Raw genomic sequence first — 27826 nt, 5'->3', positions numbered from 1 at the left:
GCACTTCCATTGTAAGTGCATTATGAAGCTAGCTAAGTCAGTATGAACAGGAGGAATGATTACAGCAAGAAAAACAGCTTTAATGTTCATTTGGGCTCCTGACTGATGTTTTAAAACACACTTGAAAAATTGTGAACCTGCCCTTTAATCGGAAAAGTAACTGGTAACTATAAATTGCAAATAAATGTACTTAGTTATTTCACCTCTGTGAAAGAATAACTGCTGGTTCAGTAAACGTCAGTTAGTGTCTGTGGTGAAAAACAGTAATTCTCCAGGACATTAGAGGTAATCCTGTTGGCTCTACTGAAGAGAAGCAGAGGAAGAAGTTTGTCACCTGTGATTAGAAAATAATGTAAACTTGTCAGTTGTGGTTTTTAATCAGGATAATGGCATGTCAGTGTTATGAAACTGCTGCTCGGGAAGAAAACTGTCGCATTGTGGACTCACAACTAACTGTAGAAACTGAGTTAGCAACGTCATTTAAATGAAATAACCGGCAGAGTTAGGCTAACGTTAGCTTTTCAATGTTGCTAATGACTTCGGCTAACGCGCTAGCTAGCTGTCAGTGATGGAGGGTCTGTTAACAACAGTGGGGCATTATATTTCATGGATATGGACTTCTTAACTGTCTTTCTGTCTGACTCTTTGCTTTCTGAGGCTTCACAGATGTTAGCTGAGGGAGTTTGAGCGGAACGGCTCCCGTAGCCAGGTGAGCTTTGCATAGTGGGATGCGGATGAGCGAATTTAACAGTTGCTAACAAGAAGCCGGGGAAGGAGTCGAGGTCGGACCACCAGCACAATGTAGTGCGTTGTATTTGGCCACAGGGACTCTCTAAAAACTCCATAAAAACGTATTTCACCCGGACGGGCGGGGGTTTGCAGGACGTAGCAGCGCTCCGTGTCAGCGGCGCTCTGAGTGCACGTTCAGGTGTTTTCCACCATGATGGAGGGTGAGTTACGTTAGTTTTGTACAAATAATGTCGGTTACTACTTTTAATTTGCACTATCCAGTCATGCCAACATTAGAATGTCATAAAATGTGTCCAATATCATGTGCCATGAATATATTGGATGAAGTTTACTGGCCAGCTAACGTTAGCTAACAGGCTAACTCTAACAGGTGTCCTTTGTAAACAAGCCTCACGTGCGGAGCGCTTGGTAATGTAAAGAATGACGTCACCCTAGTCTATTAACGTTAAATTAGTTAAACCCGAATGTTAAATTATATAACCTAACGTCACCAGTTTGTCAATATATTTAAAGTAAATCGCACCACATCATTAGCTTTTCAATTTACAATCATTATGAAGCTAATATGAAGCTTCAGCGTCCAAATGAGTCAAATCAAGTAGATATCTTTCAACGTTACAGTCTTTTTAGTGCCAAAGTCCCTCTTTTTGTTACTATACTTCCACCTGCAGCTCAACAGGGAAACACTGTCCGAGGAAACACAAAGAGGGAATTTGATGCTAAAAAGACTGTAAATGTGTCAGATATCCACTTGATATGACTAACTCAGACTGATGAAGCTGAATAGAAGCTTCACACAGACTTTTAAATGACTGTGTGGACACACTGTGGATTTTATCCTCCATCACTAACATTGAAAACACATTTGAAGGATCTTTTTAATATCCAGTATGAACAGAAGGAATGATTACAGCGAGGAAAACCAGTCGCCTCCCTTAGCTTTTCTATGGGAACCATCTGGGACTGTCTCACCCATATTGCCTAAATCTGCATAATAGTATCTGGTTTAATTGACCACTGGAGCTGTCGGGTTATTCAGTGATTTATGATTGTCGATGCAGAACATCTGCTAGTTGCTTGTGAGAATTTTTTCCAATCTTGTTTTGTTGTCAGCTGAGCTGTATGAAGAATAATTAGCTTGAACAAGTAACTGTGATACTACTAGCTTGTCGGCTGCTGTCTGTATCCACCCAGCTAAAGATATTACCGTCTATTCCAACAGTCCTGCTGTAAATCCTTCATTCATGAAGGTAGTGCTCAGTTTTCAGAGTACTACTACTACTGTTACTACCTACTTACAGCCCCAAAAAGAAAAGAGAATTCATACAGTGGGGAAATTCAAAGTTCTTCACATGAAAACAAAGATTAATACATTAATAAAATACAGGAAAAAGTTAAGAATCGAGGAAAAAAACAATAACAACAACATAGGAATTCATGTATAAATCAAACACAAGCTAAAGACGCTAAAGAAGAAAACAAGAACTAATGTGTTAATGAAAAGCTAAACTTCTTTGAGAATCATCATGTTTTTAAGTTTTCTTCAGTATCGCAGTGATCCAGTGAAAGTCGTCTGTATGTTACGGTGCAAACAGGTTTTATAGAGTCATAAATTAAAGGTTAATGTAAAATAAATTGTATGTATCTGTCTGCTGTAGTGAAACAGATGTGGACGATGGTTTCAGTCTGAAAAAACAATCAGAGATCAAACAAAAACAGACAGACGGTGTGATGTGTGTTTCACAGAACTGGACAGTAGAAGAAGAAGAAAAAGAAGCAATTATTGATCTGTCAGTCTAATGATGGACCAGCTGATAGAGAGGAAGGAGGGATGTAGAGTGAAGAGGAGGTAAAGACAGGATGGATGAGGCAGAGAGAAGCTTCTCTCTGGTTTTTATTCAATCTATATTTCTATCAGGCAGCTTTATGCTTCAGACAGACACATACAGGAAGGAAGAGATGATGAAGAGGTGATGAAGAGGAGGAGAAACAGTAAAAAAAAAAATCACTTTTTTACTTTTTTAAACAATAAAAATGGTCATATATTCTTAGTTATGTGGGAAAAATAGACTTTAAAAGTGTGTTCTGCTGCAGGCTGGCAGCTTTGACCAATCACATGCTCCGCTGCGGTCCCAGGCGATGACATCATCCTCGAAAAGCCGCGACAGCCAATTAGATGATGAGATGTGACAAGTCTCTGCTGTTTAATGCAGAAGATGTTTTTTTTTTTTTTATTATTATTATTTTTCAGATTTGAAAATCAACTGAATCAGGTCAGTGAACTTTAACAGGAAGGTTCACATTTAAATCAGTTTTACTGGCACGACTGTAAGCTTCCTATGACGTCTTTTTAGTTGAATATTAACTTGTATAAAACACAGATTCAAAAACAATGCGTGTTTTAACCCTGAGCAGTGTCTGCAGGGTCCTTTTCAGGCTGCATACAGTATAAGGCAGCGCAGCCTGAGAGACGAAACACAGGGCAAAAAGAATGATAATAATAATAATAAACTTTATTTCTGTAGCGTGTTACAAGGTGCTTCACAAAATACAATACAATAAAATACAAGTGCAAGATAGAAAACAGAGAAATAAATTAAAAAGAAAATGTAATAAAAACAGTAGAGAATTAAAACAGAATATAAAAAGAACAACATTAAAACTTTTGAATAAACATAATAAAAATATGATGCAACCACCAGTGTGTACAGGTGAGGTTTTAAAAGCTTTTACAGTGAGCTGCTGATCTGATATTTGTTTAAATCTGTATTGTGAAACTTTTTAACAACGTTTGCTGTTCTGATCTGAGGGCTCTCGATGCAGACGAAGGAGTTAAAACATCTGGAATAGAAAGCGGAGACAGATCATGTAGGGATTTAAAAGTAATCAACAGAATCTTACATTTAATTTGGTCCAGAACTGGAGCGTTGTGTTGTGAGAAGTCGGGAAACCGCTGCATCGTTTATGCAAGTGAATAATGAAGCGCAGTATTCTGGACGGGAGGAGACGAGATGTTTAACTGGAGGAGCGTCGTCGGTTTGACTTCGGCAATATTTCTGATTTGTAGCAGGACTGAACGAGACTCTTAATGTGCTGATTAAAGTCGGAGGTACTGATCAAAAACAAATCCCAAGTCTCCAGCTGAGTGTTAGAAATATGATCAGCAGCAGGAACCAGAACTTGAGTCTTATCTGTATTCAGCTGTAGGAGGCTGGAAGCCGTCCAGTCCTTAATGGCAGCAGCAGCAGCAGCAGCAGCAGCAGCAGCAGCAGCAGCGGCGGTGCAGAGAACCCAGATTGTTGAGATTTTCAGGGTTCGACCAGACATGATGAGCATATTAACAGTTTTCATCAACTCACATCTGCTTTCATCAGGATTTTATTTCCTGGTTGGACAGTCAGAGGACACAGTTTAATGAAAGATTTTAGCAAGAAAATCAACCTGAAACTGTAAAAAATGAGGCAGACAAAAAGAAGATGAGGCAGACTTGTCTCTAGTATAAATGACACTCTCGGATATAATGTTGTTGTACATTATTTATTATATTTTATCTGATAAAACTTTAATTCAGCCTGGAAACCTTCATAGAGATCACACATCTGAGAGAGCAACAACACTGACAAATAATATCAAACTAATATATATATATATATATATATATATATATATATATATATATATATATATATCTCTGTCTGTCTCTCTGTCTGTCTATCTCTCTGTCTGTCTATCTCTCTGTCTGTCTGTCTCTCTGTCTGTCTGTCTCTCTGTCTGTCTATCTCTCTGTCTGTCTGTCTCTCTGTCTGTCTCTCTGTCTCTGTCTGTCTCTCTGTCTGTCTCTCTCTGTCTGTCTGTCTCTCTCTGTCTGTCTGTCTCTCTCTGTCTGTCTCTCTCTCTCTCTATCTCTCTGTCTCTCTGTCTGTCTGTCTCTCAGTGGAAACTTCGGGGTCTGGGTGAAACCTGAGGCTGTCTGTGGTTCTGCCTGTCTGCCCTGCTGATGCTGTCTTTGTATCAGACTGTACTGTCACACACTACAGCAACATGATGACACGTGTGTGTGTGTGTGTGTGTGTGTGTGTGTGTGTGTGTGTGTGTGTGTCTTACCTGTCGGTTCACCTGTCCGTCTTTCCTCCCTGAGTATCTACCTGTACGTCCACCTGTTCAGACCTGTCTGTCTGTCTGTTTGTTCCTCATGTAACACGACCCCGTCTGTCTGCGCCGCTGCCTCTCAGTCTGTCTGCTGTGGGACAAACTGGGCAGACGGTGGACAAAATAATAGAAACATCACATGATATTTGCAACATGTGACATCAGAGTGAACAGCTGATACTTTACTGATCATCAAACATCCGGTTTCTGACTAAAGTTATTGTTTTTATTGTCTGTCATAAATCTAATATACAGTCTGATAAATTAACAATAATCTGAATTAACAGACTCATAAGTTACAGTGTGTGACAATAATCATAATAATAATAATAATAATAATAATAATAATAATAATAACTTTAAAGCATCTTTCATGCATTTACAAAACAGGATTAAAATGATGTCAGGACAATGAAAAACAATAAGTAAAACATAACAAGCTATACAATAATAATAATAATAATAATGATAAAAACAATAGTTTGAAACTGAGCAAGGTTGAATTCCCCAAAATTGGAATCCAGATTAAAAGGAAAGGTCTGTAACTAACGATTATTTTCATTTACAATGAATCTGTCGATTATTTGACCATAAAATGATGAAAAGTGTTGATCAATGTTTCCTAAAGTCCAAATAGATTCAGTTTATTATCATAGAGACCAAAGAAACCAGAAAATATTCACATCTAAGAAGCTGGAATTAGAGAATTTAGACATTTTCATTTTATTTCTTAAAAAACTGATCATCAGAATATCTGGTGATTGATTAAATATATTGTGTGAATATTAAACCACACACATGATGTGTTTTTAATGTGTCTCTCTTTGTCGTCTCTGTCTGTTAACAATCATGTTCTTCATGTTTCGTTGAGGACAATAAAGATTTATTCTGTTCTGATCTTTAATTAAACAGGTTTTGCATGATTCTGGTCCAAAGAGAATCAGTATTTGTAGCACAAATTAACTGACATCATGACTTTAAGAGACACATAATTCTTCTTTTATTATAATTTGAGGATAATAAAGTGATTATAGATCAGGTTAGAACATCTCCAGCTGTTGAATCCAGTTCAGTAGCAGATAGACGAGCATGATTCTGTTTTTCACTCTGACAACAGATGATTTTCTGCTTTTCTTTATTTCATATGACTGTAAACTGAATAGAGCTGCAACAATTAGTCAATTAATCGATTACTGTAAATTAACTAGCAACTATTTTCATAATTGATTAAACATTTTTTAGGAGAAAAATTCTCTGATTCCAGCTTCTTAATGTGAATTTTTCTGGTTTATTTAGTTTCTATGACAGTAAACTGAATATCTTTGAGTTGTGGACAAAACGAGACATTTGATGACGTCACGTTGGACAAAACAACTAATTGATTAATCGGCACATCATCGATAAAAGCTCTAAAATGAAATATCGGCATCTCTGAATTCTGCCGATTATGAGAGGCTGATACGTCGTCGGGGGCTCGGTGCTCCGGTTGGATCCACATGGAGAGCCGGGGCTAACGTTAGCTGAGAGGCTAGCTGGCTGTGCTTCCCTCCGGTCATGCTGCGGCTAACGGAGCGTTAGCGGTTTGTTATTCAGGTTAAAGTGTGAAGAAGCAGCTGGTCTGACGGGCAGCTGAGTGAAGTGCAGCCTGCAGAGGAAACACCGGGACGGTCAGAGTGAAACAGTCCGTCGAGGAGCTGCTATGTTTGGCTGCACAGATAGGAAACACCTCGGCTGACAGGATGTACCACTCTGGGGGGAAAAACTTCTTCTTTTTGGTTTATAACGGCGGTTGGCAACCAGCGTATTAGGTGCATTACCGCCACCTTCTGCTCCGGAGTGTGGACCAGAGATTAAATCCTACACATTAATCCTGTCTGTCTAATAAACTCAATGTAAACTCTACTGCTGCTCCCACTTGACAGGTTCATTATAGTTTTAATGTTGAGCTCCTTAACTTCAGTCTTCCTCAGTTCTTCCTTCATATATTGTCTTTCTTGATCATTAGTATAATCTATGCTTGCATGTGTAATAGTCTCCTCGGCCAGCTGGAGAAAAATATGTGCATATATCTGCATCGGCCACAATGAGTTGGAAATATCAGCATATCGGATATCTGCAAAAAATCCAATATCGTGCATCCTTATAATCAACAGATTAATCAATGGTGAAAATGATCGTTAGTTGCAGCCCTAAAACTGAATATTTTTGGGTTTGGGGCTTAAAATTTATTAAAACATGACATTTGATGTCATGATGTGAAAATGTTTAAATATTTTCTGACATTTTATGGACAAAACAATAAATAATCTAAAGAGTAACAGTCAGATAAATCTGTAGTTGCAGCTCTTAAAACATGAAATCATGTTGAATCAGTTAGAGATCATTAAACTCTTCTCATACTGTAATACAACCAAAGTGTTTCTTTAACTTTCTTGTTCCTGAAGGGAAATTTGTTTAATTTCCTGCCAAATAAAACAATAAAACGCATAAAGCTGAAGATATAAATGAGTAAAACATGTTGAAAACAGTGATATTGTTACATAAAACTTTAAAGATTTGACTTCAGTCCAGATTCTCGTCTCAGTGAGCTGTTGTTGTTGTTCTCTTGTGTTTCTCTGTTCAGCTGTGGATCTGCCGGCGAGGCGTTCAGGGCCGGCCTCATTATGTTCCGCGTGTGTCTATCAGTCTACCTGTCGTCCTTATCTACCTGTGGATCAGTCAGAGGTGCGCTGAGCCGACAGTCTGTCTCTGCTCAGCTGAGCTTTTGGCTTCATCCCCAGATTCACTTTGTGTTCTGCTGTCAGATGTGACGACGGTGCGTCCCGTCTGCCAGCTGGAGGGCCTGCGAGCGTTTTGTTTTACTAAACACTAATTTGGCTTCAGCGTGTCGCGTTCGAGAACAGGCCGTCTGCTGTTCTGACGCAGGAGAGATGATAAATACCCAGAGGAGGAACCAGCAGGACAACAAATAATGATTATTTTCATTATTACGTAACATTTCAATCTGCTGACAGACTAATCAGAGTCCATAAGATATCAGGAAACTGTATAAAACATTCATAATCACAATTACACATAAGATTTGACTTTCAGTTTTTACACATTTCATATGAAAAAAATAGGAAACCTCATGAAATATTTAGTTCTTTTTTAATAAATATGAATATATCAATATTTGATCTTCTTTCAAACAACATCTATAGAAAAATGTGACGTAATTGATCCAAAAACAATGAAAATTTAACTTTGTTGCAGCTGAAACAACCTCAGTTAGAGGTTTTCTAGAAGTGTCTACCAGTCTGACATGGACTGCAGGATCCTGTTGGAGGGTTTCTTGCCTGTTTCTAATCACCTCACATCATCTCAGTAGGATTAAGATCCAGCTTTGTCTCAGCTATTCGAGAACTCTCCGTTTCTTTCTTTTGAGCCGTTTACTGGTGGATTTACTGGAATATTTCAGGTCATTGTCATGTTGCACGGTCCACATCTGCTTCAGCTTCAACTTTAAGACTGATGGTCTCACATTTTCCTCCTCTGATACAATAAAGGATTCACAGTGGATTGTATGACGGTGATCAGCCCAAACCAGGACGTTTCCACCCCCATGTTTCAAACATGTCTGCTGTTACTGAGACCTAATAATTCAACTTTGGATTCATCTGTCCAAAGCACCAGAAGTCCTGGTCTTTGTCTCTGGCAAATATTAGTCCTGCCCTGATGTTTCCTCCTTTCACCTCCCATGAAAATCAAACTGGTTTATTCTCTTCCTGATGGTAGACGCATGTACTTTGACATCAACTATAGCAAGAGCTTCCTGGTTGGAGACTTCTTGAAGCATCTTGCGGTCTTCTCTTGAGCTGAACTTGCTTGAACAGCCTCACCTGGACATGTTGGCAGTTGTTTTAAATGTTCTCTACATTTAAATTATTTTCTGGACGGCTGAACAGCTGATTTCTAATTGTTTGGAGATCTTTTTAAAGACTCATACACATCTACAACCTTCTCTCTGAAGGTCTCAGAGCTCTTTTGATCTCGCCATGGTGATACCACTCACTTCAACAACCAAGAGCAAACCAAACTAAATGTCTGAGACAGGCTGCAATCATCTCTAATGATGTTCTAATCAAATGCACCTGATTCTAATTTAAGCCATTTAAAATAGTAATAAATGTGAGGGTGTCCAAACTTTTTCCTCACAAGAAAATTGCATTTATATAAATTACATTTTACAAAACATTTTGATGTGAAACAGGAATTTAAACCTGTTGGATAACAGATACAAGGGCAGCACCCAAAAACTAAAAGAAAAACCAAAAAAAACAAAAAGTGCATGTTCTGCAGCAAATATACACTCAGCGAGCACTTTATTAGGAACACCTGTGTAATCTAAAGCAATCCAATCCAACGGCTCTGCCATAAATTCTACTTTTACGAAGCTTATACATTTTCAGTTTTTATTGACTTTGTCAGAAAGGTGATAATTCTACTTTATGTTTATTATTGAGGTCGTAGTGGGTGTACTGGAGTGTGTTATATTGAAAAGTGTTCCTAATATTTTGTGTTTCCCAGAATTTCAATGAGGCTGCAGAGTCACGGTTCATCTGTTCATCATGTCGTGCTGCAGCATATTATAGCAGGTTTGTATTGAGACATGCTATATGTGATTTGCATATGTGAACATACAGCTGCTATACAGACTAAATACTGATTTAGTGTTTAATAGTTAACAGTAACATCAGCTTCTGTTTCCTGCAGTGAAACTTCTTCTCTGGACTTTAATTCTTTGCACGTCGTCATTCGGTTACAACGTCCCACTCAGATGATATTTTCTAATCAATATAATGAGCAACAAACACCAGCTTGCCTCAGCTAATGGATCAGATTTTAATGTGTATTTTTCCAGTATCATGATTTTCAGCGGACTGAAGTGTCGGAGTGTTTGCCAGCAGGACTGAGAGGAAATAGTCTTATTCTATCAGGGAAACACGATCCTGCTGCTTTAATGAAGCCTCATTAAAACCAATCAGATCACATAGCAGAGAGAGAGGAGGAGGGGGGTCATGTGACCTGGTAGTCAGGACAGTTCAGCTCTGACGTCTGAACACACACAACAACAGGCTCACACACACACACACATACACACACGTGCCAACATATTGAATGAGCACAGAGCAGTGGGGCCGGGGGGAGTCTCTCTACAGGCAGAACAAGTATTCAGAGATGATTAATAGGAGAAGAAAAAGTTCCGATACACAAATCTGTTTTCAGTTTCTGAGAGCTGAAATATAATTAACTTACTTAAAAACCTACCCAAAGGAGAATTTAGGGGGGAAGGATTTATTATCATTAATGTAACGTTTCACACACAAATAAGAACCTGACCATGAAGACGTGTGACCGACCTGCAAACACGTTACACAAACACGCTACAACATGTTACAACTACATGTCACACAAACACATTACACCAACACGCTACAACATGTTACAACTACATGTCACACAAACACATTACACCAACACGCTCCAACATGTTACAACTACATGTCACACAAACACATTACACCAACACGCTACAACATCATGTTAAACCAACACGTTACATCAACGCGCTACAGGAGCCTTCAGTGACTCTTGCAGGTTAAACTGAACAAACCAAACACTTTTACTACTGACTGACTCTTAACAGACTCACCATAAACACAGTGGAAGAAACTTGCTAGCATAGCAACATTAATGCTACAAACAACCCATAATGCAACACTCTCTGTAAGAGACGCTCTTTCCATTTAAAAGGAAAGATCTGATGTTGTGAGTAATGTTATTGTTTTGTCCTCAGATATTATACAATCCCTTTTTCAAATAAAATTTCCCGGAAAAATAAATCATCTTCTATTTAGGACGTTGTGTTTTTTTTACACATGTTGGCACCATGTTTTTTCCGTGTGTGCTCACAGTCCACAGATACTAAAGCAAACAAAGGGAGGAAAAGGATTGATTAGGTACTTGTCCATTTAGTAATTGATTAACTGAATACTCATATCCATCCCTGCTGCCAATAAAGGCGGGAGTGATGTGTTTTGTTCATGGTACCATCTTTAAATGGCGGTAATCACAGTAATGACAGTAATTGTGTTTAAAGTGTTTTTACTATTACAGTGTAGTAAAACTGGTGTACAGGTTCATCTCTAAACATGAGATATCATCCTGGAAGACGTTTCGAGTCTCATCTGAGGGAACCTTAAAAAACCTAAAGAGCGAGATCAACCCTGAGAAGGAAGTGAGCTGCTCATTATTCATGAGGACGTCCTGAATATACGTCCGCATTGTAGAGGTGTGTCCATGAACTCCGTTTTATTCATTTATTCACTGTTGGTTAAAATTATGTCAGTCAATTGAAAAACAGTGATTGTCTTAAGAGACACATTTATCGCAGGGATGAAAAATGGAGAGATCAAACTTTTCATGTTAAAAAAGGAGAAAATATAGTTTGTTTAATGGTGGTGCCAAATCAAAAAGGTTTTATCGTCCGTATGGTGGCCCCTTTAGGACATCTCAGTCTCAGCTTGTCATGCTCGGCTCTACACTCTACACTCACTAAGGTGATTAATTCAGTGTTCAGGGCTTTGTGAGGCTTCACTCATAGAGACTGAGGACAGTCTGCCAGGTTTCGTTGTTAAAACTGGGTGGAAACAATTAAAGTTTAAAAAAACCTGCATAGCAGAACCAGTCCAAAGTCTTTACAGTAGCCCTTCATATCGGTGTGGTGACCTGCAGTTCAATATGGAAGAGAATGGTAGAGAACATCATTTCCAGTAAGACATGTCCTTGACAGAATATAAGGGCCGAAGGTTTGTTAGCAGCTGTTCTCACCGCCGTTCAAGCAACTACTGTGCATTTAGAAATCCTCAGACTTCGGTAGGCGGAGATCTCCGATTGTCCGGTACTGCAAGACTATACGATTATTTTCATTACTGATTAATCTGTTGATTATTTTTTTGATTAATTAATTTATTGTTTGGCCCATTAAATGTCAAAAAATGTTGATCAGTTTCCCAAAGTCCAAGATGACATCCTCACACGTCTTGTTTTGTTCCCACCAACAGTCCATATTCAGTTTACTGTCATAGAGGAGAATCAGAGAATTTGGACATTTTCTTCTTAAAAAATGACTCAAACAATGAATTGATTATCAGAATAGTTGGCAACTAATTGATTAATCGACTTATCGTTGCAGCTCTAACCAGCATGCTAACATGTTCTCAATGATAACGATACACGTTGATGTTGAACAGGTTTGTTTACTGTACCATGACCATCATCTTACTTTAATGTGACAGCGTGTTAATTAGATGTAGGCGGATATCTGGGGATATTTTAATGGATCACTTCTCTCTTTTACAGCAGAGCAGCATTTCACTACAGATCAGAGTCAACATCAGAGTAGAAAAGCTTCAGACATGTTTATCCTCACCGAGCGTCACTTTCAGTGTTTAAAATGACAAACGTGTCGGGCGGCAGCTCATATCAGCTGATTCAACTAATTCATTCTGTTAGTAACTTGATGACAGAATGAAACTCGTCTGTTGTCTGTCTTGTTTGTGTGTCTGTACTCGACCAAAGTTCATCTATGAGGGAAGAAGCTCCACTCTGTAACACCTCTGTACAATCAGAGTGTTTCTGTAGTTCCAACAACTCCAACAGAGTGAGACATCCTCTCTTTTAAGGATTGTCTCATGTTGATTTTAAATTCACTAGCAACAACCAAACCTTCAACAAGATGCATTTAAACGATTGCAAAAAGGAATGATTAGTGTGTGAGGCTTAAAACTTTGCTTGTAGTTCTTCCATTTGCTGTTTGTGTTGTGGGGAAGCTTCGGTAGGGAATCTGCCGTAGCGTCCGGGCACGACGGAGCCCCAAAAACCTCCAGATACTTAACACAAGATTGAGCAGATCTGAGATCTTTGAGATCTGAACTGATCTAGTGGTGATACGCTTGGGAGGACCAACGGCCTCTAAGTGTTCTGGGATGACACTGAAGGAGGCTGATGTGGTGGCTCTGATCCTGAAGGAGTGTCTGCAGTAATGAACCAGAGAAATGCCAGACAAGGAGAGAACGTGGTGGAAATGTTGGTGGAACCAGAAACGAGTAGCAACTTGTCTGGATTCAGAGATGAAGAGAGGATCTGTCAGTGAAAGGCTCTGAGATTTCTGGATTTGCAAGTAGTCTGCAATGGTCTCGAAAGGATTCAGCAGAGGTTGTACTTTGAAGTAAAAACGGGTATGTCTGACTGGATTCACTGGTTTTTGTTCACTTGAAGTAGAACACTATGGTGTCGTCTGAGAAATAAGACAAGTCTGAAATGCAGGCGTGGCAGTCTGGCTCGGAGTGAAGGGTTGAGGAGGTGAATTCAGAGCATCTGAGGAAACCGAAGAATCAAGCAAGAACATGGCTTCTAAATTTCGAGCAATGTGAGGAACGCTGTATCTGGAGCGGATGGTGTGGATGCAGACTGACAACACGTCGGCAGTAAGAGGAAGGCGGGGAGGGTTTTGAGCTGGCTCTCGGCGTAGAAGTCGTCTGAAGAGTGAAGTTGTCTGTGGATGGCTGGAGGCCAGACCCGAGCTGCCGGTGAGGAGTCTAGAGAAGAAGCTGCTGCCTCTGAGGTAAACTTGGATGGTAGGTGTTTTGGTGGCCATCATGGAATGAGATCGAACGATGGGAAGGTTATGTTGTACTGGTTATGAAAGCAGTGATGACTGGGTTGATCTCATGAACATCTGGAAATGGTTGAAGAATTTTCTGTAAGCAAGAACAGCGTGATCTCGGCTGGCTATTTGGCGGAGAACCATCGTCCACCGTGGAAACCCCCAAAACCGGCAGAAGGAACAACGCCTAGAGCTGATGTCATCTGGGTCTATGTCTGCTGCGGTTGCTGGAACCAGGCAGCAGGGGGCGCTGGCATCCCGGTGCCGGGAGCCCTGGAGTAGGACAGCTGGGCTGGGTTGAGAAGGAAGATCGGAGTTCAGTATGGAAGGAACTTACTGGACTTGTTGGTGAGATGGGAACATCAAGCCATGTGACCAGAAGTCTTACTGCTGCAAGTACTGCAGAGGAAAGCTAGTTGCTGGCTGATGGCCTCAGCTGACATGAGCTGCAGAGACTGGTGAAGCTGGGAGATGGGGGCTCCTGGTGCCAGGTTCCCCTGCTACGGTGGGGGGTTCTGGCATCCCGGTGTTGTTTGTCCTGGATGATGAACGCTGGTGGTGCTGGTGCTGAAAACCTGATGAGAGGTGGAGGGCTCTGGATTTCTGTTGTTGGTTGCTCCATCTGAAATACTAAAGTGAGGCGAGAACAGGCAACTGGCAACCGGCTGCAGAATCATGGAAACAGTGTGAAGTTACTAAGGTGACTTTTAGTAGTGTCTCGTCTGTTGCACATGTTGAACTGTGGAGAACAATATCATGCTCCCATGTATGCTGAGTGTGTGCTATAGAAGTGACAATAAACATGATTCTGATCAGTTGTATCAGTAACTGGCAGCCTGGTGTCACAGCAGAATGTTTCTATATAACTATTTGTAAAAGATGTGTATGTGCAAAAGGAATGGATTCCTCTTTATTACCCAAAATACACGTCTTCAGGCCGAGGTATAGAGAAACTGACTTTATATTCCCAAAACAGTGAATCAGGTTCCTTCTGAATTTATACATTTATTACACAAATAAATTAAATTTTGACCTGATGATGGTGGTCGATGAAAAGTCACTTAAGAGGCAGGTTCACAGTTAATCAAGTTCATCTTAAACCAACAATCAGGAGCCCAAATGAACATTAAAGCTGTTTTTCTTGCTGTAATCATTCCTCCTGTTCATACTGACCATTAGAAGATCCCTTCATAATGACCTTACAATGGAAGTGATGGAGGACAAAATCCACAGTCCTCCTTCTGTGCAAAAAATGTATTTAAAAGTTTATCTGAAGCTAATATGAAGCTTCAGCGTCCAAATGAGTCAAATCAAGTAGATATCTTTCAACGTTACAGTCTTTTTAGTGCCAAAGTTCCTCTTTTTGTTACTATACTTCCACCTGCAGCTCAACAGGGAAACACTGTCCGAGGAAACACAAAGAGGGAATTTGATGCTAAAAAGACTGTAAATGTGTCAGATATCCACTTGATATGACTAACTCAGACTGATGAAGCTGAATAGAAGCTTCACACAGACTTTTAAATGACTGTGTGGACAAACTGTGGATTTTATCCTCCATCACTAACATTGAAAACACATTTGTGAAGCTGCTCTTTAAGTTATAATAATTCATCCTGAGAGCAACATGAATGTACAACATTTTATCCAACAGTTGTTGAGGTGTTTCAGTCTGGACCAGAGTGGTGCAGCGACCTACTAAACAGAGAGAAACAGAAATAAAAGGACAAACTAATCGAATTGAGACAGAAAAGAAACAAACAAAAGATAAATTACATAAAGAAACAAAGAAAGAAAGAAAGTGATGATGCAATCAGACCTCAAGCTGTTTCTTCTCAATTACAACCTCCTACACTGCTGACAGAGTGTGTGTGTGTCTATATTAAGACATGTACATCTCTGATTGCACATACGTGTGTGTGTGTGTGTGTGCGTGTATGAGAGAGTGTATGTGTGTGTTTGTGTGTGTGTGTGTGTGTGTGTGTCTTGCCGCAGTGCCACATCTCTCTCCTCCCACTCTGAAGCTAAAAACAAACGCAGCGGCTCTCATTACACACACTGAGAGTCCAATCAATACACTGAGGCCTCTGGGGGCCACGCTGCACTCTCTGTGTGTGTGTGTGTGTGTGTGTGTGTGTGTGTGTGTGTGTGTGTGTGTGTGTGTGTGTGTGCGTGTGCGTGCGTCAGCCATAAGTTAGGTCTGTTTGGAGCAGCGAGTGTAAAGTTGATCTGAGCTCAGCTTGTTTGGCTTCTGTGAAACAAACAATAAACAACAACAACACAGGAGAAAAGGACACTGCGATGCGTTCACTGTCCTCTCCCGTGATGCATTTACTGTTCTCTCATGATGTGTTTACTTACTGTCTTCTCTAGCAGTGTTAAACCAGGGTAAAAACCTAGTTTTTATATCTTCTGTGATGCGTTCACTGTCCTCTCTGGTGGTGTGTTTAGCATCATCTTTAGTGATGCCTTTACTGTCTGTTATCTGCGTCTGCTGTTTGTGCTGGAGCTATTCTCTCATCCTGCGTTAGTCTGTCAGTCGCAGCCTGACTGCTGCTCCACATCCAGCCTGGTCCAGTCCAGACGACAGGAAGTGTTCTTGCTCTGCATGTTTTATTGAAGCTACATCTGGAGCTGACTTGTACCAGCCGGCAGTGATGGTGCAGATGTTGCGCCGGGCTAAAAGCTGTTGTAACGTTCCTCTAGGACTGTTAATATGTCACTTTATTAAGTTTCAATAGTTTTCAGGGGAGAAAGTAACCATTTAGATTCCCAGTATGTGGTCAGTTAATCAGAAAAATGCCTGTTTGGATGTTTTGAAGCCGCTGGCCGGATGAGAGCAGCTGGTCAACATGTCGTCATCCTGGAGAGAAAATGATCTGCTGCTGGCTCTAATGTGTCTGTAGTATTATTATATCTGATATCATTCCTTCTGGAAGATGAATGTTGGTCTCACAGATGAAATCTAACAACTGCAGCTGCTGCGTTAGTTTGTCTGAATGTAAAGTGAAGCTTCATGTTTTTACTGGACAGAACAGCAGCGCTGCGTCTGGAGCTCCATATGTACAGATATCAATACATTTACATCAATATAAATATATTATCAATACATTTACATCAATATAAATATATTATCAATACATTTACATCAATATAAATGTATTCAAATCAACAGATTAGAGATCATTTTGTCACAGAACAGTCAGGTAGGTGTGTTGAAGCTGAGCTGAGTTTGTACTCCTGAACTCAGTGTACTGAGAGACCCACAGTATGTTCACTGATGTGTTTACTGTCTTCTCTGGTGATGCTTTCACTGTCTTCTCTGGTGATGCTTTCACTGTCCTCTCTGGTGATGCTTTCACTGTCCTCTCTGGTGATGCTTTCACTGTCCTCTCTGGTGATGCTTTCACTGTCCTCTCTGGTGATGCTTTCACTGTCCTCTCTGGTGATGCTTTCACTGTCTTTTCTGGTGATGCTTTCACTGTCCTCTCTGGTGATGCTTTCACTGTCTTCTCTGGTGATGAGTTTACTGTCTCCTCTGATGTGTTTACTGTCTTCTCTGATGATGAGTTCACTGTCTTCTCTGGTGATGCTTTCACTGTCCTCTCTGGTGATGCTTTCACTGTCCTCTCTGGTGATGCTTTCACTGTCCTCTCTGGTGATGCTTTCACTGTCCTCTCTGGTGATGCTTTCACTGTCCTCTCTGGTGATGCTTTCACTGTCTTCTCTGGTGATGCTTTCACTGTCTTCTCTGGTGATGCTTTCACTGTCTCCTCTGGTGATGTGTTTACTGTCTTCTTTTGTAAAGCTGCAACTAACGATTGTTGTCATTATGAATAATCTGTTGATTATTTTCTCGATTAATTGATTAGTTGTTTGGTCCATAAAATGTCTGAATGTGGTGAAAAATGCAGATCAGTGTTTTCCAGAGTCCAACCTGACGATATTCAGTTTACTGTCATAGAGGAAGAAATAAAGCTCTGTTGTTTTGTGATGTGTTTACTGTCGCCTCTCATGCTGGTCTTCTGCTGGTGTGATGTGTGTTGTTGGTTTTGTTTTGACTGGGTCTGCTGGTGTGATGTTGCGTGTTCTTATTGTCTGCGTTGTTACTCTGTGTTGTTTATTTGTTCGTTTATTGTGAAGCTGTTGTGACCCGCAGCGACAAATGAAGTCTATCTTGATCTCGATCTTGATGCATTTAGTGTCTTTTCTGACGGTGTGTTTGTTGTTCTAACAGGCGGTGCCTTCACTGCCCTTTATGTCCTCGCTCATGCATTCACCAGCTCATGTCCTCTCTGGTCATATGTTTACTGTCCTCTGTCATGATGTGTTCACTGGCCTCTGTCATGATGTGTTCACTGGCCTCTGTCATGATGTGTTCACTGGCCTCTGTCATTTTCTGACATTTTATAGACCAAACAATTGATCAATTAATCCAGAAAATAATTGATAGATGAATCAATAATTGATCATGTTGATATGTTTACTGGTGGTGCGTTTACTGTCCTCTGTCATGATGTGTTTACTGTCTCCCCTGGTTTACTTTTCTTTCTCGATGCGTTCACTGGTTTATCTGGTTGTCTTCTTTTTCTCTGGTGATGTGTTCACTGGCCTCCCTAGTGATGGATGTACTATCTTGTTTAGTGATGCGTTTACTCTCCTGTCTAATGATGTGTTTACTGTCCTGTCTCTTCAGTGATGCATTTACTGTCCTCTATTGCAGTTGTTCTTAAACCACAGACTCACATCTGATAAGATTTTTGCTTTTAGATGTTTTTAGAACGTTAATGAAACCCAGGACCAACACAGTCATACACTCTGTCATTATGTTACTTATGGAGGAATTATAGTGGAAATAAATGATTCCCCTTTTTGCTGTAGACCCCCTGGAGCCTCCTCAAGGACCCCTGGGGGTCCTTGGACCTCACTTTGAGAACCACTGTTGTGTAGTGATGCAGAAAGACAGAACAGTTTTATTTTAGGGGGCTTGTTGTCAGACATGTTGGTTCCTGTTGTGAAGACAAACCGACCCTTTCTGTCATCACACACACACACACACTCACACACACAAACACACTCACACTCACACACACACACACACCCTCTCTCTCTCTCTCTCTCTGTCTATATTTAGCCGGCCGCTGCAGGAGAAAACTTGTGAATTTTTTAAACTGCAACCCGACTTCTGCCTTCACTCTCTCCACTCGTCTCTCTCTGTCAGACATGTGGGGATTGCCGTGGCAACCCCCTGGTTTCCCGGGCGATTAGAGCACCCCGTTACATCACGCCGTCCTCACACACACACACATACACACACACACATTTGTACTTGTGTACTGGTGAGGACCTTCACTGACACTTTACAAAACCTCGACTCTGCTGCTGATGTGTTTGATAAAACCAAACTCGTCTTTTCAGCTGTTTGGAGCCTCAAACATGATCAGATTAATCTGAAGATGTTCTTTCTAACAATATACGATCATCTTTCAACATCTGATCTTCTAACCAGTTCAGTCTCTGGCTTCCACGTCACAGCTCAGAGCCTCCGGCAGGGTGGATTCAGAATTCATTTTATATCTTCTAACGTTGACGTCAGCATCCAGAACTAAATGACCACTGATTATTCTGACTTTGTTTATATATAAGTCTGACTTGGAGTTCACTGTAAAAGCTAATGATAATGAAACAGTAATATAATAGATGTGATATCAGTTTATTGATCATGATCATGATTCTTCTCAGCTGTTCTGATTAACGAGGATATTTCAGTAATCAGTTAATTGTCTCTAGTAGTTAACTGGATGTTTTTGGGTTTTTGACGTTTGATGACTTCACCTTGTAGTCTGAGAAACTGGGACGTTTTTAGGTTTTCTGATGTTTTCAGTCAGCTGAGCGTCGGCACGTCAGACTGATGCTTTGACATCATTACTGATGTAATATTAATACTATTATCTGCCCCACATTCACCTCCTAGAACAGCTGCAGGAGTCTCATGTTTCACCTGGAAGACTCGTGTTTTAATGTCGTTCACCATCAGAGAAACAACGTCTGCGTCCTGCTGTCAGAGTCGATCACACTGAACACAAGTAGTTTATCCAACTTCACTAACGTTCAGCACCGCAGTTGAGAGAGTTTCCATCACAGTTCTGTATTCAGGTCATTTAGAGATGAGAACATGTGACGTTTACTGTCATGTGTGGACTGATGATGTGAATCCTGGATGTTCACACGTATATTTACTGAGTTACAGCAGCGTTTCACTGCAGCTCAGAAACATTATCGTGTTTGAGCTGCGAAGAAAACGCTTCACATACTTAAAAATGGGACCTGTAGCGCCACCATGTGGTCAGTTATTACGTGTTTTAGATTTTGGCTCACAACTCATGAACCGTGATGCCTATCCAAACAGTTTCTGCACAGTAGTAGACTGATATAGGCCACGCCCATTCACGCCTATACAAATTTTCTGCTATTTTGGATTTTTTCATAAACGCATTTTTTTGCTTCTTTTGGCACATTTCTCATCTAATCTTCACCAAACTTGCTACGAACCATATTTAGATGATCCTGAACAGAGATTATGTCTTTATTGTTTCGTATCATTTACTGTTTGTAATCGGTTACCAAACTTTTAAGGCGCAGCCTGATGCGTTTAACGAGCCATAACTCTTCAACGATGATTCCGATCTTGTTTATATAACAACAGTGAACCTTTATGTAAAAGTTGATACAATTCTACCAACAGGGGGCGCTACTGTAATATTATAACATGATATTTCTACAGTTCTGCTTTCTGCTCGACATAGTGAAACACGGTGCCAATAGCTCCACCTGGTGGCCATTAGTGAAACACCACCATCCTACTCATTAAGCTTTATATCTCTTAAATCCATTCATGGGGACCAAATAACGCAAAATCCTACAGACGGGGATGCTGAACAAGTGTGTGGTATTTGATACACTTTCACCTGTAGGTGTCGCTACAACATTTTGAATAATTACTGCCGACAGTAGAAATAACAGCAGCGGCTGCGTCTGGCGGTTTGCAGCTCCCTGATGTTGGTTGTTAAACAGATTCACTAAAGTCTGTTTCTGTCGATCAGAAGTAGAAAAGCTTCAGACTGCAGCTTGTATCAACCAAAGATCCTCTATGAGGGAAGAAGCTTCACTCTGTAACAACAGGAGTGTTTCTGTAGTTCCAACAGAGTGAGACGTCTTCTCTCTAGAGGATCTCACATCACTTCCAGGATTGTTTGATGCTTTTTTCTTCTTCTTCTTCTCGCCGTCAGTCTTATCTTCCTCTCACATCCTCGTCTTCCTCCTCCTTCAGTCTCCAGTTTCATCTCTTCTCGTTTTAACTCTCGCTCCGACTTTCTGTCTCATCTCCTCTTTCTTCTTCCCTCCTTTTCACCCCTCCTCTCATTTCATCTCCTCTTCTTCTGCTCTAATCTCTTCTTTCACTTCACCTCCTCTCTGCTCGACCTTCATCCTTTTCCTCTTCTCTCATTTCTCTCTTCTCCTCTTCTTTACTTTCCTCCGTTCTCTCGACATGTTTCCTCCTCTTATCTTCTACATTTTGTCCTTTTTTAATCTTCATCACACATCAAACCGACTCATGAATGAACAAAGTCTAGAATTTATTTGGACTCTTAATTTAAGATTGAAACATTTGTCTGTTTGGTTCATTTTTATTTTCCTTTATTGAATGTTCTTGTTTTGTGTTTTGTTGTTTTGTGATGTTTAAACAGAGAAATTCATCGATTCACAAACTTAATTGTGTTTTTTTGCATTTTGCAGGATTGAAACATATTTTAGGACATAACAGGGAAGAATAATAAAAGACCTGCAGCACCTTCGTTATGCACAACAGTTATTAATTATTTTCATATCAATTAATCTGATGATGTTCTGGATGAATCTATGAATAATAGTTCAACCAGCAGATAAAGAATCAAAACATCAAAACAAATGATTCATTTTAACAAAATTCCAAAATAAAAGAGAAAATCTTTCTAACTTTGGGAACAAAAACATAAAATGTTTCAGTCCAACAAACCAACACGTCACTTTATTTCACCTTCGATTCAGAAATAAAATGAAACAAAGAATCATGATGTTGACGTTTTTCTTTCAGATTCTTGTTTGATCTTTTTCTGTCTGATGAAGACGAGACGTCAAACCTGAGCAGAGGAGACGACGGCGAGTTTAACGGTACAAACACACACACACACACACACAACTAACACACACACCTACACACACACTAACACACACACACTAACACGTAACTAACAAACAACAAACTTCACTTAAAAAAACACTTTAAGTTTACGTTACTTAAGAATGAATAAAAATACAACCAGCACATAAAAAGTAAAGAAAAAACTCACAAAGAAAAAACTTAAAAATAATAAATAACAATAAATAAAGCTTATTAAACAGAAACAGCATCATTTTTATTCAGAATAAACTCTGAACTGATCGATGCTTCATGTTGATGATAGAAAATGATTGAAATGTTTTTAAAGCAGATAAATGTCATAAAATCTCTTTATTTTAAATATGAAATTTTAAAACGTGAATCTTTTCCGCGTCGTATCATCAACCTGCTCTGTTAACGTCAGGATGTAAAGATGTTTGATCAGCTGTTAACGAGCTCATCACATCATTAAACTCGTTAAAATGTTCTGACCAACTTCTCCTGGTGATTAATGTCAAAGCTAATCTGGTTGATGACATCATAAATAATTAAAAATAATTAAAAGACTTCACTTGAAGACATGTCTCTTGTCTAGTGATGCATTGTGGGTAGAGGAGACGTCTCATTAAACAGAGAAGTGAGAGCAGTGAGAGATGATTGGCAGACTGACGGCCTTCCTCTGAGCTTTCCTTTTTAATTAAAACCAAATTTGAACAAACTCATCGCCGCCTCTCCTTCAATTAACCTTCGGCCCGGCCAATCAGACGCTATCTCGTTAAGGCGGACCCCGTCAGCGGAGCGCGGTCACCTCTCTAATCTGCCGCTCTCTGTGGGACAGGAAGTACCGGACGGCTAATTAGTGCTGAGCGAGGCGTCGTCTCCCGGCTGAGAGCCTGAAACACGACCTTCATCATCATCAAAGTTTCTGAGAGCAGGAAGAGTTTTATTGTGGAAATTTTAAAAGAGACAGTTTGTCTGATAACGAAGGATGAAAATTAAAGCTGGAAGAGAGTCTGCAGGTGAAACAAACTCCATTAAACTTTACAGATTTTATGAGTTGAGACGGTCGCAGCAGCTCAGAGATCCAGTCTGGAGAGAAACTTCCAGAAGAACATCGACCACTGACGAAGATTCTCCTGAAACACCTGAAGACACCAAGACTCAACTGTTTGGCCTCAAGTCTGAGCGTCACGTCTGGAGGAAACCAGGCAACGTTCATCACCATCCCAGTATCATCCCAGTATCATCCCAGTACCATCCCAACGGTGAAGCCTGGTGGTGGCAGCATCATGCTGTGGGGTGTTTTTCACTGGGTGGACTGGTTTGCGATGAGGGAAAGTTGAACAAAGTACAGAGAGATTCTTAATGAAAACCTGGTCCAGAGCTCTCAGGACCTCACTCAGAACACAGGAGCAGCTCAGCCACAACGCTGACTGGAACCTGATCCAACCTGGTCCCCATCAAACCTGACGGAGCCTGAGAACATCTGCAGAGAAGAAAATGGCAGAAAATCCCCAAATCCAGATGTGCAAACATGTCACGTCAAACCAGAGAAGACCGGAGGCTCGAACTGCTGCCAGAGACGCTTCTACTACGAGTCTGAAGACTTCTGTCAGTCTTTGTCATGTTGGGTATTAAGTGTAGACTGATGAGGGAAATATTAATCTAGATGATGTCAGTAAAAGGCTTTAACATAAGTAGAGTTTGAACTCCTGAATACAACAGGAACCACATGTCTGTGAGCCATTTTGCATCCCAGAGTGTTTGAGAAGTAACACTCTGGGATGCAAAGTAGTCGGGTACAAAGTCACAAAAAGTTCAAAACAAACTTTCTTTTAAAGAATAATAATATTATTGATCAGATGTTTATTACTGAAGTCACAGTTTTATTCTTTATCAATCTGATTGATCAGGAAACAGATGCTGCGTCACAAACCTTCAGTCACCTTTTATTGAACTTCAGCTGATTTACTGCAAACACTCATGAATGTTGAATTCTGCAAAACAATTAATGTGTTTTTAAATGTTCGCTGCTTTTAATTTGTCCAACAAAAAACAACACAGACACACAAGTCTCCAGACAATATTTTATATTTCATCAGTTACAATAATTAGCGTCACGATCATCGTTAAGTCTCATAAATAGATCAGTTGATTCTTCATACAGTTAAAGTCATATCACAGCGTTTATATATATATACAGATTTCAACATTACAAACAGAACAAAGCGACGGGCCGAGTCACCGCCCAGCACATAGACCCGTCCCGCTCAGTCAGACTCTGAAACAAGGAGAAAACATCTGGATTTGTTTTCAGCGCAGCTCAGATTTATTTTCTTTAACGTCTTCTGAACTTTCAGCAATTTTATGATTGCTGAAAGTCGTGTTAATGAGACTCCGTCAGGTTTAACAACCAAAGATAATTTCAAACTTTATATTGTACGGAGCAACTTCTCATGCTAATATATATATATTTTACATTTACAGCTTTTTTTTTGCATCATTTAAATCTGGATTATTATATTTATAGTTTGGTCTGCAGCTCTATGAGATAAAAGTTGTTGAGACGAGACGCTGCGCTGTGAACAAGTCGAGTGTTTCTCACTTGTTTGTTTAGATTTTAAAGTGTTAACGTCAGGCTGAATATGATATTTATTTTTTGCAGCTTACAAACAAAAGTAAAGCAGAAATGTACAGGCAGTTATAACATAAAACAACGTGTGCTACAAGCAATACAGTCCAGGATGTAGTCAAGACCCCTTCAGCAGACACCGCCTGTAGCAGACTTTCTAAACTCAGGAAGTAGTCGGGGGCCGTGTAGCACAAAACACAAACGAGTTCCAAGAAACAAAAAGGCAAACCCGACAGGAAGTGTTTATCTCATCGTGTCATTTCCTGTCGTTACATATTTTAGATACAGTCAAAGTAATAAGATATGTTGTTTGAAGCAGGACGTAGACCGAGCCCGACAGAACAGAACAATTAAAGACTTCAGTCGCAGAAAAAACGCAAAAAAAAAAAAGCCGACAGTTTCACGTCTTTCCTCTGCACCATTTGGTGTCCTGATTATATTAATCCAAAGAATGAAAACAGTCACAAAAAACAAAATAGTGCAAGAGATTCTTCTTTTAAAAAAATAAGATGAATTATCAAAGTTCTTGAACCGTTTTATATCAAAAACGTCCAAGAAGGTTGATGCCAAATGGTGCTGTAATTGCTAAAGATTAGAGCTAAAGCTTGTTGATTCTACAGATTTTTACTCCCCAAAAAAATCAGAATTTTAAAAGCAGATTATTTTTAGTAACTTTATTTTCTACTAACTTTCATTCTGACTCGTCCACAATCGTCCCAGTGAGCAACAGAAACAAAACTGCAAATTTGGTTCTTTCTTCATTTTTAAAATCCAATTAAAGCTTCGTTATTTGTAATACTTTATAAGTTCTTCATGTGTAATTTCACCCTAATTCCATAAAATTTACAAAAACAACCAAACAGCCTTAACTGTACTATAAGCATGAGACCTGTGACAGTTTTATAATGCAGCGAATAGTCCACACCGACAGCTGTTTTGACATCCCTGTCACGGAAAAATGAGACGTACACAACAACAAGAGCTGCAACAAGCCATTTTGCATCCCAGAGTGTTTGAGAAGTAATAAATAAAAAGGAAGGGATGCAAAGCAGCCGCGTACAAAGACACAGAAGGTTCAACATGTAAGACAAACGGCTATGACAGTCCAGGACATAGCCACGGCCCGACACAATCATACGACTTCATCAGTGGAAGAAAAAATAATGAGTCTGTCAACGTGAGAACAGTATGTTTGTGATCCGTGACGTAGACACGGCCGACAGATACTCAGAGAGTTGTGAAGTGTGAGGAGAGATTTCAGGTGTTTCTGGAAGCAAAAGTTGAAGCTACGAGACTGTGAACATAAAGACCGAAGAAGAGAAGTTAACTACGACTCCCAGGATGCATTTAGAGAAGAAACATCGAGCCTAAAACTGCAGCTGAGGCTCATGGGTATCGTAGTATTCATCAGAAAAACATGATTTCTCAGAAAACAAAGTCGAAATAATTGAAACCGGTCAGAACATAAACATGTTTGATGTTCCAGGAGAGTCCTGAGCTTCTGAGTTCAGTCATATTGAGGAGAAACACCAGCGACTCCTCACACTTCAGACGTCTGAACGTTTGCCTGCTTTCAGCTTTCAGCTCTGTTCTTCTTCATTTCAGTCAGAAAAATTCATCGTGTCGACCGAACTGAAGCTTTGCTGGAAACCTGATGTAGTCCAGGACGTAGTCACATGCCAACGACCAGAAACACAGCGGGACTATAACTCGTCCAGTGAAGCTACAGCTTGACAAAAAAAAAAAAAAAAGGTTCACTTACTTGTTTTTTTCACTCAGAGCTTTCAGCCACCTCTCATGGCTTTTAACAGCGACTGGTGTTTGCTCAGTTGTTATCGGAGCTGAAATCAGGTGTTTAGGTCAGGTTTTAACAACTAAACCGTCTCCATGACAACTGAGCAAACTACTCACCGATGAAGGCCATGAACATGTGGTTGAAAGCTTAAGAAACAAACAGTTGTCTGCTGTTTTTTTGAGGTGAAGAATAAATCTTTTAAAAGCTCAACAAAAGTTCAGTTACAATCACAGATAAGACTCCAGGACATAGTCAGACCCCAGGTACTGGCTGATGTATGTCGTTCTGTTGCAGAGAGGCAGTCCAGGAAGTAGCCAGATCACAACAGAGTTACTGCACATAGAAACCGACAAAACGAGTCAGTTCGTAGAGAAATAATGTCTGTACCAAGCATAAGTGTTCCAGAACATAGACAGGACCCCTAACTAACAGACAGACATGATAACTGAAAGAAACAATGAAAGCAAAATTTACAATCTGTTACAAGTGTGTGTGTGTTTTTCCAGGTCGTAGCCAGGACCCAACAGGTAGAAGAACTGAGTGGTGCAGTCTAATTACAGTACATTCAATAGCAACAGTAATGAGCTGAGCCCAACTCTTCCATGTTTCCATTCCCCTCGTTTTCTCCATCCATCCTGTAACTGAGAAGCAATAGTTGGAAAAGTTCCAGCATTTAGTCGTAGCCCGGGAGGCAGACTGGTGGTGAAACAATGAAGACTCCAGACAGTAGTCGGAGCCCGCAGCAGGTCTGAGGTCATGGATTTGAGGAATGGGAAAGAAAGAGAAGTTTGTTCCAGGTGTTAGTCCAAGCCCAGCCCCCATTTCCAGTTGAGGTGAATGATACCTGGGGGGGAATGGACGGGATCCAGGCGATAGTCTCATCCTGATCCGGCCGCACCACCTCCAGGACTGTTCTCTTTACTGAGACGGACTAATTCCTGGGACAAAACCTCCAAGTCCTGCAGAGAAAGACAGAGCAGGTTTTATGTTTCTACAACTACAAATATTAATATAAACACCACATTTCTTCATCCTGACGTGTTTGTCTTGTATGTTTGCGTTCGTTACCTTCTGCAGGTGCATGTTCTTGGTCAGCTGCTCCTCCAACATGTTCTGCAGCTTCTTGTTCATCTCTCTCAGGTTCTCGTCTCCCGGTTTGACCAGATCTCTGAGGACCGAACCCAGACCTCCTCTCTCCCCCTGAGAGCCTCCGTGACCTCCGACGGCGCTGCCCGACACGTCTGAGGAAGACGAGTTAGTGAGAGAACAAAGCAGATCAATAAAATGACACTTTTCTGTTTGTGATTTCCGCTGAGAGCAGATTAAAGTTTGTCAGACTGTAAAACATTCATTGTGTGTTAAACAGCCTCATAAAGCTGCTGAGTGTTTCTGCAGCTCTCAGCTCAACACTTCAATACTTTTTAAGCTTTTAGTGCCACTCTGAGACCTTTTTAAAGGACACTTCAGCCACCAGCTGCACACTTAACATTCACAAAAAAACACTTACAGAGTGCTGCAGGAAGAGTCGCTACAGAAATACAAAACAGAACTGGTTTGATTCCAGTTTAAGACTGTTAGTTATGTTAAACT

General features: G+C 40.3%; 1 protein-coding gene and 1 long non-coding RNA gene across 4 annotated transcripts in view; one reads left to right on the top strand and one right to left on the bottom strand.

Moving 5' to 3' along the window:
- The first annotated feature begins 293 nt into the window (after nt 1–293).
- Nucleotides 294–27583, top strand: LOC122981823. Its single transcript, XR_006403311.1, has 3 exons — nt 294–950; nt 21744–21820; nt 27377–27583. It is a non-coding gene; the product is annotated as an uncharacterized LOC122981823 (long non-coding RNA).
- gripap1 (GRIP1 associated protein 1) overlaps nt 23883–27826 on the bottom strand; it is a 57762-nt gene continuing 53818 nt past the window's right edge. For all 3 annotated transcript variants that reach the window (XM_044350446.1, XM_044350447.1, XM_044350448.1), the window contains 2 exons: nt 27305–27477; nt 23883–27195 (listed from right to left, as the gene is read on the bottom strand). In XM_044350446.1, coding sequence (XP_044206381.1) covers nt 27115–27195; nt 27305–27477 — 254 coding nt within the window. In that variant the 3' untranslated portion in view covers nt 23883–27114. The remainder of the gene's footprint in view (nt 27196–27304; nt 27478–27826) is intronic.

This window comes from Thunnus albacares, chromosome 5 (genome assembly GCF_914725855.1).
Source record: "Thunnus albacares chromosome 5, fThuAlb1.1, whole genome shotgun sequence".
Lineage (NCBI taxonomy): Eukaryota > Metazoa > Chordata > Actinopteri > Scombriformes > Scombridae > Thunnus > Thunnus albacares.
Note: the sequence above shows the minus strand (reverse complement) of the source record. Positions and strands in the feature narration are given on the sequence as shown.